The 13317-nt window shown below is 48.3% G+C and overlaps 1 protein-coding gene across 22 annotated transcripts in view; it reads right to left on the bottom strand.

The window, feature by feature from the left end:
- Positions 1-13317, bottom strand: part of PTPRF (protein tyrosine phosphatase receptor type F) — a 675453-nt gene that overhangs the window by 122052 nt on the left and 540084 nt on the right. For all 22 annotated transcript variants that reach the window (XM_083157546.1, XM_083157555.1, XM_083157551.1 and 19 more), the window contains 2 exons: positions 6641-6786; positions 5617-5758 (listed from right to left, as the gene is read on the bottom strand). In XM_083157546.1, coding sequence (XP_083013672.1) covers positions 5617-5758; positions 6641-6786 — 288 coding nt within the window. The remainder of the gene's footprint in view (positions 1-5616; positions 5759-6640; positions 6787-13317) is intronic.

The following is a 13317-nucleotide window of genomic DNA, read 5'->3' as shown; positions in this document are numbered from 1 at the left end:
AACCCAAGGTCCTACAGAAAACATGGACTGTTGCTAGATGTCGAGGTCCGCGTGGGCCACCCCTGGTCTAGATAGTCATTAGATTAACCAGAAATGTTGACATGCATTAGTTCGACAGGGTCAAAAGGGTAAAAATGTTGACAGCTGAAAGCTAGACAATGGGTAAAAGGTTAACATGACAATGATTGACACAAAAAAGGTCAATACTAGTTTATTTTTAGTTTTCGAGTTATTTCTATGTTTAACCATACCAATGTGTGCCATTGTGGGCTTGCTACGCTTGCCACAGGTGGATCGCCACAGGTTGCTATTCCCATTCATAGTCCACGAGTTGGAAAAGCAAAAAACCTTGCGTTGACAGTGTGTCAACCATTGGCATGTCGACATTTTGACCAGAACTCAATTCTATTTACGATTTATCTATGTCAATCTCTTCCTGAAAGCGTATTCTAATAACTTTACCTCAGAGACCGTTCATACTGTATTGGCCAAAAGCAAGATGGCGGCACATTTGGCAGAAATAAGATGCAGAGTATAACCAGAGCTGACTGAATGCTGAAGTAGCGGATGTTGCTGAGGTGCAAAGCTCATTTCTGGAGGCATGGGTAGCCTGATAATCCTTTACACGCATGGTCTCCATATGGAGATTCTCCCCCCTCCCCCCCCCCCTTCTGTTTTGCAGGGACAAACTAGATCATGAAATTAAGGATTTACTTGTACATTAGCAGAATATACATGGCGGAACGTCACTGACAAGATAGGAAACAGAACACAACGCTGTGCCTGCTGGCTGGGAACACCTGCATCATGCTAACTAGCCAAACAGCCTTATTTATGTTTGGATAATTTAACTTTGCATCTGTCTTCTCAGCCTCCCTTCCCACTAGCATTCTATGCAAATAGAGACTGGGCAGCTCAACACACAGTGCAGAATGCTACACAGTAAAATGGTCAAAGATACTGCAGGCCTGGGGAGCGCAGATACTGCTGGCCTGGGGATACTGCCACCTGGGGAGCGCAGACACTGCTGGCCTGGGGATGCTGCCACCTAGGGAGCGCAGATACTGCCAGACTGGGGATACTGCCACCTGGGGAGCGCAGATACTGCTGGCCTGGGAATACTGCCACCTGGGGAGCGCAGATACTGCCGGCCTGGGGAGCGCAGATACTGCCGGCCTGGGGATACTGCCACCTGGGGAGGGCAGATACTGCCAGACTGGAGATACTGCCACCTGGGGAGTGCAGATACTGCCGGACTGGGGATACTGCCACCTGGGGAGCGCAGATACTGCCGGACTGGGGATACTGCCACCTGGGGAGCGCAGATACTGCCGGACTGGGGATACTGCCACCTGGGGAGCGCAGATACTGCCGGCCTGGGGAATGCAGATACTGCTGGCCTGGGGAGCACAGATACCGCCTGCCTGGGGAGTGCAGATTCTGCCGGCCTGGGGAGAGCAGATACTGCCGGCCTGGGGAGAGCAGATACTGCCGGCCCGGGGAGAGCAGATACTGCCGGCCCGGGGATACTGCCAGCCTGGGGAGAGCAGATACTGCCGGCCTGAGAAAGCACAGATACCGTCCATCTGAAGAAATATAGTGTAGAATGCATACAAGAAAAGGATAGATAGACAGACAGACAGACAGATATATAATATATTATATAAATATATACTCAGTAGACAAAGTAGAGTTGATAGACAGACAGATGGATAAATGAGGGATATGAGAGAGATGATACAAGAGGCTGGCTAGCGCGAGTTATGATGCTACCATAGTATCTGGTACGCAGACGCCCGGTGTATGCTGGCTGTGGCGGGTGTACGCTGAATGTGGGGGGCAGATGTCACATTATACTCAGAGAGTGCTTATATCTCCCGATGAGTGGAAACTGTGCCATGAATATGTAGACTCTGCCCTTCTCTGTTGGAAACCCGCACAGCAGTATCATGTATAATCCATGCAGCGCTCACTGCAGCACACGCTTACTTTACCATGCCCACAGAGCAGCTCTGACGCTCACCTTGGGAATTTGTGTCACGGCCCCGCAAGTGTCCCCCCCCCCCCCCCCCAGGCACGCATACGAAGTCTGTTTCTCTACTGCTTCAGGCCATAATTGAAAAAGACAGAATATGTTCAATATGACTCATGCATAATTCAGCTTATCAGCTGTCCAGGAGGAATAGAAGGAGAACGGAGCAGAGGTGTTTCTGCACCTCTGTCCCCACTACCCTCCTTCCACGGGAGAAGTAATTTTCAATTACACAAGAGTTGCACAGAAGCCCTCTCCTGGGCCAGCACAGAGACCGGTAGAGAAGAACCGGCAGAACACTGGGGTCGATGTACTGTATGAAGCAGTGATCAGGGAGGAGAAGGGAGCCAGAGGAGAAGAGGCCCATGTCAACCAATCAGCACTGAAGTAACATCTCTAATTTGCAAAATATAAAATTATACAGAGCAGCTGATTGGTTGCCGAGGGTCACTTCTCCTCCCTTATCTCTGCTTCATACATCTGCCCCTCAGTGTTGCAGCCATTGTTCCGCTGGCCGGTAGATGCTGGCTGTGTTCCATCACAGCAATATCAGGCAGAAGGGTCATCAGGGCTCACTTGAAAGAGAATGGAGCACTGATGAGCACCACAAAGGAAAGGTTATGCATTCCCAGAGAATGCTCCAAATCCACAGAGGCTGTGTAACCCACTCTTTGCTGGAGGAGCAAGTTAAAGCCCCCAAGGAAAATACAAACCGCCACTTAAGATTTATTTAATTATTAATGGTTATTTGCATTGTTCTATCATATCCCCCCCTTTCTCCCAATCATCCTGTGTCAGTTGCAAGCAGATAAACGGGGGTATTTACATTGCTATCCATGCGTGCGCTGGTACCAGGGATGTTACAGGGTGTATACATAATGCATCGAGGAGAAGTGGAACGCATATGGAGGTAAACGCTGTGATACTGAAGTATCAATCCCAGGGAGCTTTGAATCTAAACAGCGGGATAATGCTGTAAACGTGAACACTCGCTTTTTATCAAACAACTCGAGAAGACTTTAGGAAGGTGAGGTCCCCAGACGTGTCCTGAATATGGGGAGAGAATGCAGAGCTGCCGAAAAATCTAAGTAGCGCTCCAAAGGCTTGTACACAGAATTATACACACGAGATCAGAATTCAGCAGGTTTGCTGCTAGTGCCATACACATATGTAGTGGATCTGTGTTAGAACACAAGCAGAGATGTTGGGGTCTGCATTTCATAGTGGCACTGGATTATAGTCACTTGTATGCACTCTCTTTTGAGTTGTGGTCATGAAAATGCTCTCTGTATTGTACACCGATCGTTACAATGCCTTCTGTATGGTATCCAGGTCATTAGAATGCTCTCTGTATTGTACGCTTACTAGAATAATCCTTGCTGTACTTGTGTACTTTCACGGCTCCCATCGCATGCCAAATGTAGTGGCATGCGATTTTTGCATTTTTAGCAGTTTTTGCAAAATCGCATGCGATGCGATCGCATGCGATTTTTAACAGAAATGCATCCAAATGCATTGAAATTAGTATCAAACATGTTCAATGGCCCCCAAATGTCATTTTTGAGGCTGTACCACCCCCACTATCAACGCGAACCCGAAGCGGAGGCGAGCGCAGCGAGCCCGCGAGGGTCGGCGGTACGCGTCCTACGACCTTTTCATACCCCCACTATCCACGTCGGCGTGGAGTTGAGAATAGAAAGTGTGGCGAGCGCAGCAAACCACCGAGACCGAAGTGTGGCGAGGGGACGCGGACACCTGTGAAGCCCGCGAGGGGACGCGTATACCTGTGAAGGTATCCAGCTGCGCTCGCCACGCTTCGGGCTCGGTGGCTCGCTGCGCTCGCCACACTTTCTATTCTCAACTCCACGCCGACGTGGATAGTGGGGGTATGAAAAGGTCGTAGGACGCGTACCGCCGCCGCTCGCCACGCTTCGGGTTCGCGTTGATAGTGGGGGTGGTACAGCCTCAAAAATGACATTTGGGGGCATTGAACATGTTTGATACTAATTTCAATGCATTTGGATGCATTTCTGTTAAAAATCGCATGCGATGCGATTTTTTACTATACGATGGACATCGTGGGAGCCGTGATTGTACACAAGTACCATCGTTGCAATGCAAAATGGTAACTGAAATGAGTTCTGTATTATACAATGGCCATTGGAATACTCTCTGTTGTATTGGAATGTTCTCAATAACAATAACATTGGATATTGAAATGTTGTCTGTATTGTACAATGGTCACTAGAACCCTCTCTATTCTACATTAGTAAAATAATGGTACACAGGTCAGTGGAATACGCTCTGCCTTGTCCATTAATCATTACAATGCTATCTGTATTGGTCACGGTCATTTTCTCTAATGTAACTCCGTGAGTGGAACGCTCCATGTATTGCATGTTAGAATGCACCCTGTATTACTAGGAGTCACTAGAATGCTCTTGATACTGTATATGGGCCACCAGAATGAACGTTGGACTGGACATCGATCTCCTTTTTCTACAGCATGGCATCCTTTTAAAAAGGTCCAATCATTTACTTAGAACTCACACATGAACTTTGATTACACGCACCTATGGTGAAATCTTCCAACATTACAATGTTACCACCGTTTCTGCATTAAGTAAATAGAAATCCATGACATACTTCATAAATATGCATCAGTAAAACACAGTCACCCTCGGCGCTTGCATGACCTTGGAGGAACGATTATTAACCTGGTTCCGAAGGAGTTCAATTAAACGGTGCACCTCTCCGCAGCTTGGAGATGAGATCACCAGCGCCGCAGTGCAACTTCCCTTTCAATCAACTTAATTATATTTCATGTTGAATATTTTCCCTGAGATACTGTGAAGGATGAGATCATCTCATGGGGGAAGTGTGCAGGTAAGTGGGGGGCAGGTGGCAAGCTGTGAGATCAATGTGCGCCTCTACGATCCAATCCCTCTAGCGGTCCTTAGAGGAAACATCCGTCACGGATGACAGAGTCCAGGGATCCCAAGGACGCCTCCAATTCGATAGGACGCTGTTCTGCGCTGTTGGAGAGTAATTACAGGAGAAAGATACTTTCTATGGCCTGACCCCCTTAGTAAAGGATTTCACTTTCAAGGTGGCCGAGATGAGACGCTGCTGGTACTGTAATACTGGACTGTATACAGGAACATATAACGGAGTCACCACATATTGCTTTACCGTATAGGGGGCTTGATTAAGCTTTATTAGCAAAACAAAAAACATGCAAATGGACAAAACCATGCTGCACTGCAGGTGGGGCAGACGTAACGTACAGAGAGAGTTGGATTTCGGTGGTTTAGATTTTTCTGCGCAAGATAAATACGGCTACTTTATTTTTACACTGCGATTTAGATTTCAATGTGAACACACCCCACCCAAATCTAACTCGCTCCGAACATGTTACATCAGCGGTGCCGCATGGTTTTGTCCATAAGCGTGGTTTTTTAAGCTTAGGAAGCTGAATCAGGCCCGGACCATGGTCTGCTCTGACTTTTAGTTCCATAACAGCAGGAAAAATCTCTCCAGTCCAAGGCATTATCACATCACGCTAAACCCCAATAGTTTCCTACCTTCCAGTACGGTGAGTTTGGCATTGCTGTTAATCTCGCCCACGCTGTTGGTTGCTGTACACTCATAGATTGCTTCATCCCTATGAACGCGGAGAGGCTGTATTCGAAGGACGGACCCTGATCCGTCATCAAACTCTATGACCTAAGGAATAGAAACAGCCGCATCAGTCCCCAGGAGATCACAGAACGTACACTGCTTGTCTGTCTTTGCTAATTACAATAAAGTTTATAGTAAGATGCAATAAACATCCGGTGTAAGCTTCGCAGGAGCTTCGTTGCTACTTTAATACTGTTTTGATTGGCTACACGGTGGCCTAGCCCCTCCCACTTAAAAACTTGTGCGCATGGACATGCAAAAGTAGATTGAGCTGAAACACTCTGCCCCGCTGTTAACAATGTAGATCCCTTTACCGTATTTCGCCCAATGTGTTCAACGGGATCTCTAAAGCAGAATACATAGAAGAACAGGGAGCGGGTTCAATCCCAAGAACAAGAAGGTTACCAAGACAGAAATACCATCTAGGAGACAGACACTAGTGTTTGAGAGACAGCCAGGCACCAAGAACATTAGACAGCAGGGACGGACACAGAAATGGAAAGCGAAGCAGGGAGACCATCTGATACAGAGCAGCTAATTCCTCCGCTCATTCCTACTTTATCTTTTCTTCTTTCCATTTAATCCCATAATACCGGCTGATACAATGGTTTTAAATTCAACCCATTTAATCTTTGTGAGGTTGTGAAAGGTAGCGGACAATGCTCATTTGATTAGAATAGATCCCATTTGCTTATCAGCGAGGCTGAGAGACGAGAGACCTGTCCCCAAAACCGCAGATCAGTAAGGGAGCCCAGGCCGCAGCCATTACACGGGTGAGACCCCTCTCTGGGCGCTGCGCATCGCTGGGGAGGGGCGGGGGGGGGATGTTCTGTCTCTCCATAACAGACCTCATTAGCTCCCGATCAGAGCTCATTGGGGGTGACAGACAGGGGGGAGACGCAACTTGGCCCCAGAGCTGGCAATTACCTCAAAACGCTGGGAGCTGACTTTCTTCCCTTTCTTCATCCAGGTGATTCGTGGCTTAGGATCTCCCGTGGCCTGGCACACAAAAGAGGCCACGCCGCCTGATATTCCAATTTGGTCATCTGGCTTCCGGATAAAGATTGGCTCACCTGTAGAGAAAGACGAAAATGTTAGCAAGCATGTATACTACTCATTTACATAGGTGCTGGGCGTGGCAGCAAACACAGACGCACACACACACACACAGAGACACACGCATACACAGAGACACACACACACAGAGACACGCATACACAGAGACACACACACAGAGTCAGACATATGCATAAACATAGACACACACACAGATATACTGACAGCTAATCACTGCATCATTGACAACAGGTGTATCAGAAAAGAGACATGTACACATTTTGCCTTTTTATATTTATATAGAGCAAGGGCCGCATAGGCTCAAGTGTATTTAAGAGAAGGTGAATTTGTGATTGTTAATTAAAGCTATTGAAAGATAGGATAAGGCCATAGGAAATCTCAGGTGAGTGGCAGTTAGATCTGCCAATCAGGTAGCATTGGGGAGGTAGCTTAGAGAGGGGTATACATAGGTAAGTGGATAGGAAGGACTTCCTCTTTGAGTCTGGATCCCCACCCTCCCTTCCCTTTTCCATGTGCTACCTGGCTCACAGGCCTTTTACCAAATTTATTGGATAGCTTCAGGGCCGGCGCAAGGCACCGGAGCACCCCAGTGCCACGGTGTGTGTGTGTGTGTGTGTGGGGGTACCTGTTGCGCCTTCTGGGGAGGAAGGGGTGTCTATTCCGGAATCTGACAGGAGCCCGCGCGGGTACCTGTCCTGCGATGCTTTGTGTATAAACCTGTCGGCGGCGGGGGTCCCTGCACTGCAGTGAATAATAAATAACAAGCTCGCCTCTATCCGGCGGCGCGGGAAGTGCTTCTATTTTGAATAAACACTGGCCGCACGCTGATTGGCTGAATCAGCGTGCGGCCAGTGTTTTTAAAATAGAAGCACTTCCCGCGCCGCCGGATAGAGCTTGTTATTTATTATTCACTGCAGGGACCCCCGCCGCCACCGCCATGTTTATACACAAAGCGTCGCAGGACAGGTACCCGCGCGGGCTCCTGTCAGATTCCGGAATAGACACCCCTTCCTCCCCAGACGGCACAACAGGTACCCGTGGCATGGGGGGCGAAATGCCGCCCTCCAGTGGCCGGCGCCCTAGGCAAATGCCTAGACTCGCCTAGTGGTGGCGCCGGCCCTGGATAGCTTTAATTATAAATCGTCGAGAAGACGCTCTCGACCAGCACTCAGGTGGGGTGTCAGGTGGTCTCTGTGTGGTGTGGCCCCCCCCCCCCCCCCCTGCCAGGATGGCGGGCGAGTCCCGACTGAACGCAGTGGGGCGTTAGCCACTTCCTGGAAGTGTCCGCGTCAGGCCATAGGAGGGGTGTGGCATGTCCATCACAGCGCAGGCTGTACCCACAATGGAGAGATGTTAGCGGTTTGGGGCACCCTGGGCGCTGCCATGAGGAACATCCGCGGGGGGTGCTGGTCTCAAGTGCTTTTCTTTGCCATCCCTTAACAAATAGGGTCATACCAGTTACAATAAATATTACACGACCTTTAAACTTACGCAGTTGGTGTCCGTGTCTTATTTTTAGGATAAGGTGTTTCAGTGTGAGTTATTTCTAGGCTCAAGAGTCAAGTAAAGGTACAGGCCAAGCCGCATAATTCACTAGGCGCCTTATACTGAAGTATTGATCACAGATGTGTTACCGTGAAACTAACGAGTATTAGACAGACCTAATTGGATCCCGGATTAAATTCTAGCTCCCTCATTGCTGCCTCACCTGTCACACACACAAGGTGGCACATGTAAAGGATCTGCATGGCCAGCACAGCAGTCAGCTGTCAGTCAATAATACTGGGACAATATCAATGGAAATCTGTCAAACTGTGATAACAGTATTGATTGGTGCTCAGCAGTCATGGGGGAGGGGGGAGTGGTTTCAAGACATTAGTAACCACCATTATAACCACCTTTAAACGGAGACCAAGATCTGGATTCTGTGCACAACTATACATTTACAGTGATCGTAATCAAATCCAGTTTTGAAACTGGTCATTTTGGAAGAGAATCTCAGCAGAATATGGGAGCAGGGCCATTGTCAGGGTGGTTCCAAAAATCCTTATGGTGCATGCGTTCCCATGTGTGTGCGACACGATATTGCTGGCATTAGCAATGGTGGTGCGTGATCGGGAATATACAGTAGATTGTAAGCTCCACTGGGGCAGGGACTGATCTGAATGTTCAAATACTCTCTGTACAGCGCTGCTGAATATGTGTGCGCTATATAAATAACTAGTAATACTTATAATAATTAATAAATAAACTGTGGTCTCCTGCTGTTACACATAGGGACAGTACCAGCAAACAACCTGCAGGTGGCATACTAGTGGCAGCTGGTAACTGGGCACTTGTGGTTGCCAGCAGGAAATAACCAGCATATAAATGACGGCAGCCAGAGCTTACCAGTATAACCGCTGAACGCTGTGTGACTGAAGGTGTAACACTTACGTAATCTTTGTGCTGGAGAACTTACTAGAATCGGTGCCAGGCTTAGGTAGATCAAGGAAACCAGTTAATGAACACTATCCCAGTTTTGCTTTTATGGCTCAAGAGATCCGTCTTTCTCTGTATGAACCAATTAACCCACCGGGCCTTTCCTTGTAACCTGATGCAGCGCCTGCTCTGAGTAATGGCTTCTCACTTGTGAGCTGTGCCGGTAATAACCGTTTCTCACCGCTTCCTGTCATGTGTATTTTATTGAGCTGGCAGCTACGACCCTCATCTGGACGGATACAGTGAAGGCATCAACACAGGAGCGGGTCATGCCTCTGTAGGCTACGGGGCCTGTCTATGTATGCTACGGGGGCTGCACTGTATGCTGTGGGGCCTGTCTCTGTAGGCTATGGGGCCTGTACTGTACATATCTCCTGCCGCACACAAGGGAGTATAACAAATGGAATTTTGCACAATCTCCAATCCATTAATAATCCCTGTGCAGGCCTGTAATGTGCAGCTAGGGTTGTCCAGATCTGTTATGTTTCTCCCTTATTAATAGATTGGCACGATTACCAGCCAGGTGGCAGCTGTAAGAGCAATGAAGTTTTATAGGCTTTTCTTAAGCCTTACAATTTCCTTAGTTACGGTTTTCCAGTCATGCGTTGGCTCGGAGACGCACCAAAGTTGCATCCGGGTGCCAATAAGACAAATCCAGTTGGCTATTTTAAATATTGTCTCCATACCAGGATCAGTGATAATCAAGGTCAACTTACTAAGTGGCGGCATTTGCAGATTGGGCCACATTGCGTGCAAACCTGATGCACAACACTTGTGGTGAGATGGTATACATGACCGGCGGTCAGGATGAGAGCAGACAGAATAAGGATACGGGAATCCAGACAGAGGCCTGGTAACTATATTTACCCTTCCCCTCTCCCCCCGCAGCCTAACCCTAAACCTTCCTACTAGTAATCTGCCTGCCTGCCGGTATTCCAGCACCAATCCAGCGCCGGTGTTAAGTCGGGATGCCGACTAGTATAGCGAATGCCGACATCCTGACCGATGGGATGCTGACTGCATCACTGTGAGATATCTACCCCGCAGATGGTCAAATCTCGTTCTGCGAGATCCGAGCATTGCCCCCAAACTGCAGCATGATTAGCAGGCAACTGCCATCTGAGCAGGGGACGGCCAACGCTTGTTGCCGCCTGTTTCTGGGCGTTATGAATTCATCCAGTGTCTCGTCCCTAGACGGGGCTCCACCGGCTTCGGCCCAGTGAATTTCCCGGACATCCTGGGTAACCCTTCAAAGTTACTCTGATGACCGAAATTCACGCAGATGTTCATTGGACGCAGCAGCGGATCAGAAAATCAGGAAGGGGGAGTCAATCTACGCAAGACGCCTCCTCAGTCATTAGCATAATTTCGCAGTAGCGGCTGCGACAACCATCCAGATCAATATCCATAGAATTATTTGAGCTCGTCGGTATTCAGAGATTATTCAACAGTACAAACGAGTTTACACTAAAATGTAAATAATGACTTAGTAGTTCGCCGCCACCGAAAATCACGCCAGTCTGTCCCTTCTTGTGCCCAGCCGCTGATATCGCTGTGACAGTTAAAGCTAATGAGGCAATTAAAAGTTTTATTTTGTGTTAAACTTGTAATTAATGAAGCAGGGGCGATGCGTGTGATGACGGTGAAATAGATACCTTCGATTTTGGAGAACAGATGACAGTTCCGCCATCTCCCTCTTACAGAACGGTTTTCTATCAGGAAGCTAGAACAGGCTGTTTTTCCCACAAGCGTTACAGAAGTAAACTGAGCTCTTCGTTCGCACCATTCCATGTGCCAGCGACATGATGGGGCCCTGTTAGTACCAAATGCAATAGCAGCTGACGGGTCCAGCCATCATCGCAGAGAGATGGAGGTAATTGCTGCAGAGCTCAGCCAGGAAAGATTGCAGCATTTTAAATGCAGTCCCCCATCCGCGCTCGCTCATCTCTATGTGTCCGTGAGCTTAGCGGGACGTTACAGGCTGTGCTGCCGTGATGGATAAGCGATGAAGATCTAACCACCGTTCTCTGTGATAGTCGATCACTAACAATGTAATAGGCTGTAGCTGGTAGCCGCCAGCATAGGTGATCTGCGAGACGTAGGACATCCTGGCTTCGGCGGGTTAAGAGAAACCGTAAAGCAGGCATGTCCAAACTATGGCCCTTCAGCTGTTGTGAAACTACAAGTCCCATCATACCTTGCCACAGTATTGCTATTAGGGATTGTTAAAACTATGGCAAGGCATGCTGGGAAGTGTAGTTTCACAACAGCTGGAGGGACACCGTTTTTTTTTGGGGGGGGGGGGGGGATGTATCAAACCTTCAAGAAAATGGATAAAGCTCTTAGCAACCAATCAGCTGCTGTCATTTCATAAACTGTGCTAGATGTAGGGTAGTTAGGGATTGATTAGTTGTCCTTGGCAATGTCTCCACTTTATCTCACATGTTTGATACTGTGCATCTCCCCTTCAGTGAGGGTGAATGATGTCCCCACACTCAGAGATCATGACCATCGCCTGATTACATGCTCCGCTGATCCTGCTCGACATCAGAGAGATGGCAGATGGATTATGGAGATCTGCGACCACGTTAGGCCCTTACAGAGTTACCTGTCTCCAGTCCGTCAGAGTTGCAGCAGGTGAATAGCGATGTGCATGCAAAATTGTGGTCCTCTATTTACATTGACTGACTGGCCCCTGGGTCAATCCGAATGTGGGGTGGGGCTTCGGGGTTGTCAGGGGCGGAGCTATGCTCCATGTCCCATCACCATGGGAAAATAAAAACATCAGTTCTGCTGTGCCATCGATGGAGGGAAACCATCTGGTTCTCCCCCACTGATGGTAAAAGTATTCGACATCGGCCATAAACCATCAATGATTTCGAATCATCAATGGTCGATGGCCACCCTTACTCTCGCTTACTACTGCTCCTAGGCTGTAACAGGCCAGTGCCTCACTGAGCAACCACCAGACCAGACCCGTCCTTGACGTCATTGGCTTTATATACAGTACAACTATACAGAAACTAATATTACATATGGCCTGATTCTGAGGTGGGGGCAATGCAGAAATGAGCAAGTGAATGTGCACCAGGGTAATGCTGCACTGCAGGGGGGCAGATGTAAGAGAAGAGTTATGCCGGGCACATACTGGCCAATTAACTGTCCAGTAATGTCAACTTATTGACTGTCGACCTCTTCTGGCAGCACAGGACCTCTGTAGATGTTACTCGCTGAGCTGCTCCCCCCCCCCCCCCCCCCATTGCTGTCACCTGTAAGGATGTATGAACCATCTCGTGTATCACTGACAGCCCAGCAACTCATCTGGGATCGACAGCGGATTTCCCCTGCAGGCTGCGATCGCTGCTAACTCCATTACCAGCCACTTTCACTTTGTTAATTTGATGCTTTACCTATGAATGAGTGAACTCCATAAAACAAATTACATACAATATTGGTATTGTTTTTGCTGTATGCGCTGGATGTCAGATATCTACACTCTGTTCCTCATTATTCCATTAGACTGATGAGCTGGCTGCACACCAGCATGGTTCTTAATGGATAGATGCTTCCGGCAGCGAGGCATATATATACGGGAGAAGGATGTTCCTTCAGATCCAGAGCGCGGCAAGAAAGACCCCCCCCCCCCCCGCTCTCCATGAATGGGGGTGGGGGGTTCCCCTTGGGGGTAGGAAGCCCTGGCAACTGGACGAGGGATCGAAAGAGTGATGTAGGCCGGTTCAGTTCTAATGGAGCCTCTAAATAATATATCATTGTAAAGTAGTCAGCTTGACTGCTTTAGGGTAAGGCCAGAGATGCTGTTTGGATAATAGCTCATAAATGGCGAGGAAGGCTGGGACGGAGGACGTCTGCTTGATCTGACTCCGCAGGTTTATAAAGACAATTGCTTTATTATGAATTAAACACACGCTCTCTTTCACAATCCTGTGCAACGGACGGGAAGCCCTGAAGGGGTAATGGACGTTTTCTGCTTTCCGTCTAAATCTGTAATTATTTTCCGTAATAGACACAATTGTGAGTACAGAGGG

This window comes from Crinia signifera, chromosome 8 (assembly GCF_055691185.1).
Source record: "Crinia signifera chromosome 8, ASM5569118v1, whole genome shotgun sequence".
Classification (NCBI taxonomy): Eukaryota; Metazoa; Chordata; class Amphibia; order Anura; family Myobatrachidae; genus Crinia; species Crinia signifera.
The sequence above is the reverse complement of the archived record's forward strand: the minus strand, read 5'-3'. Positions and strand labels throughout refer to the sequence as shown.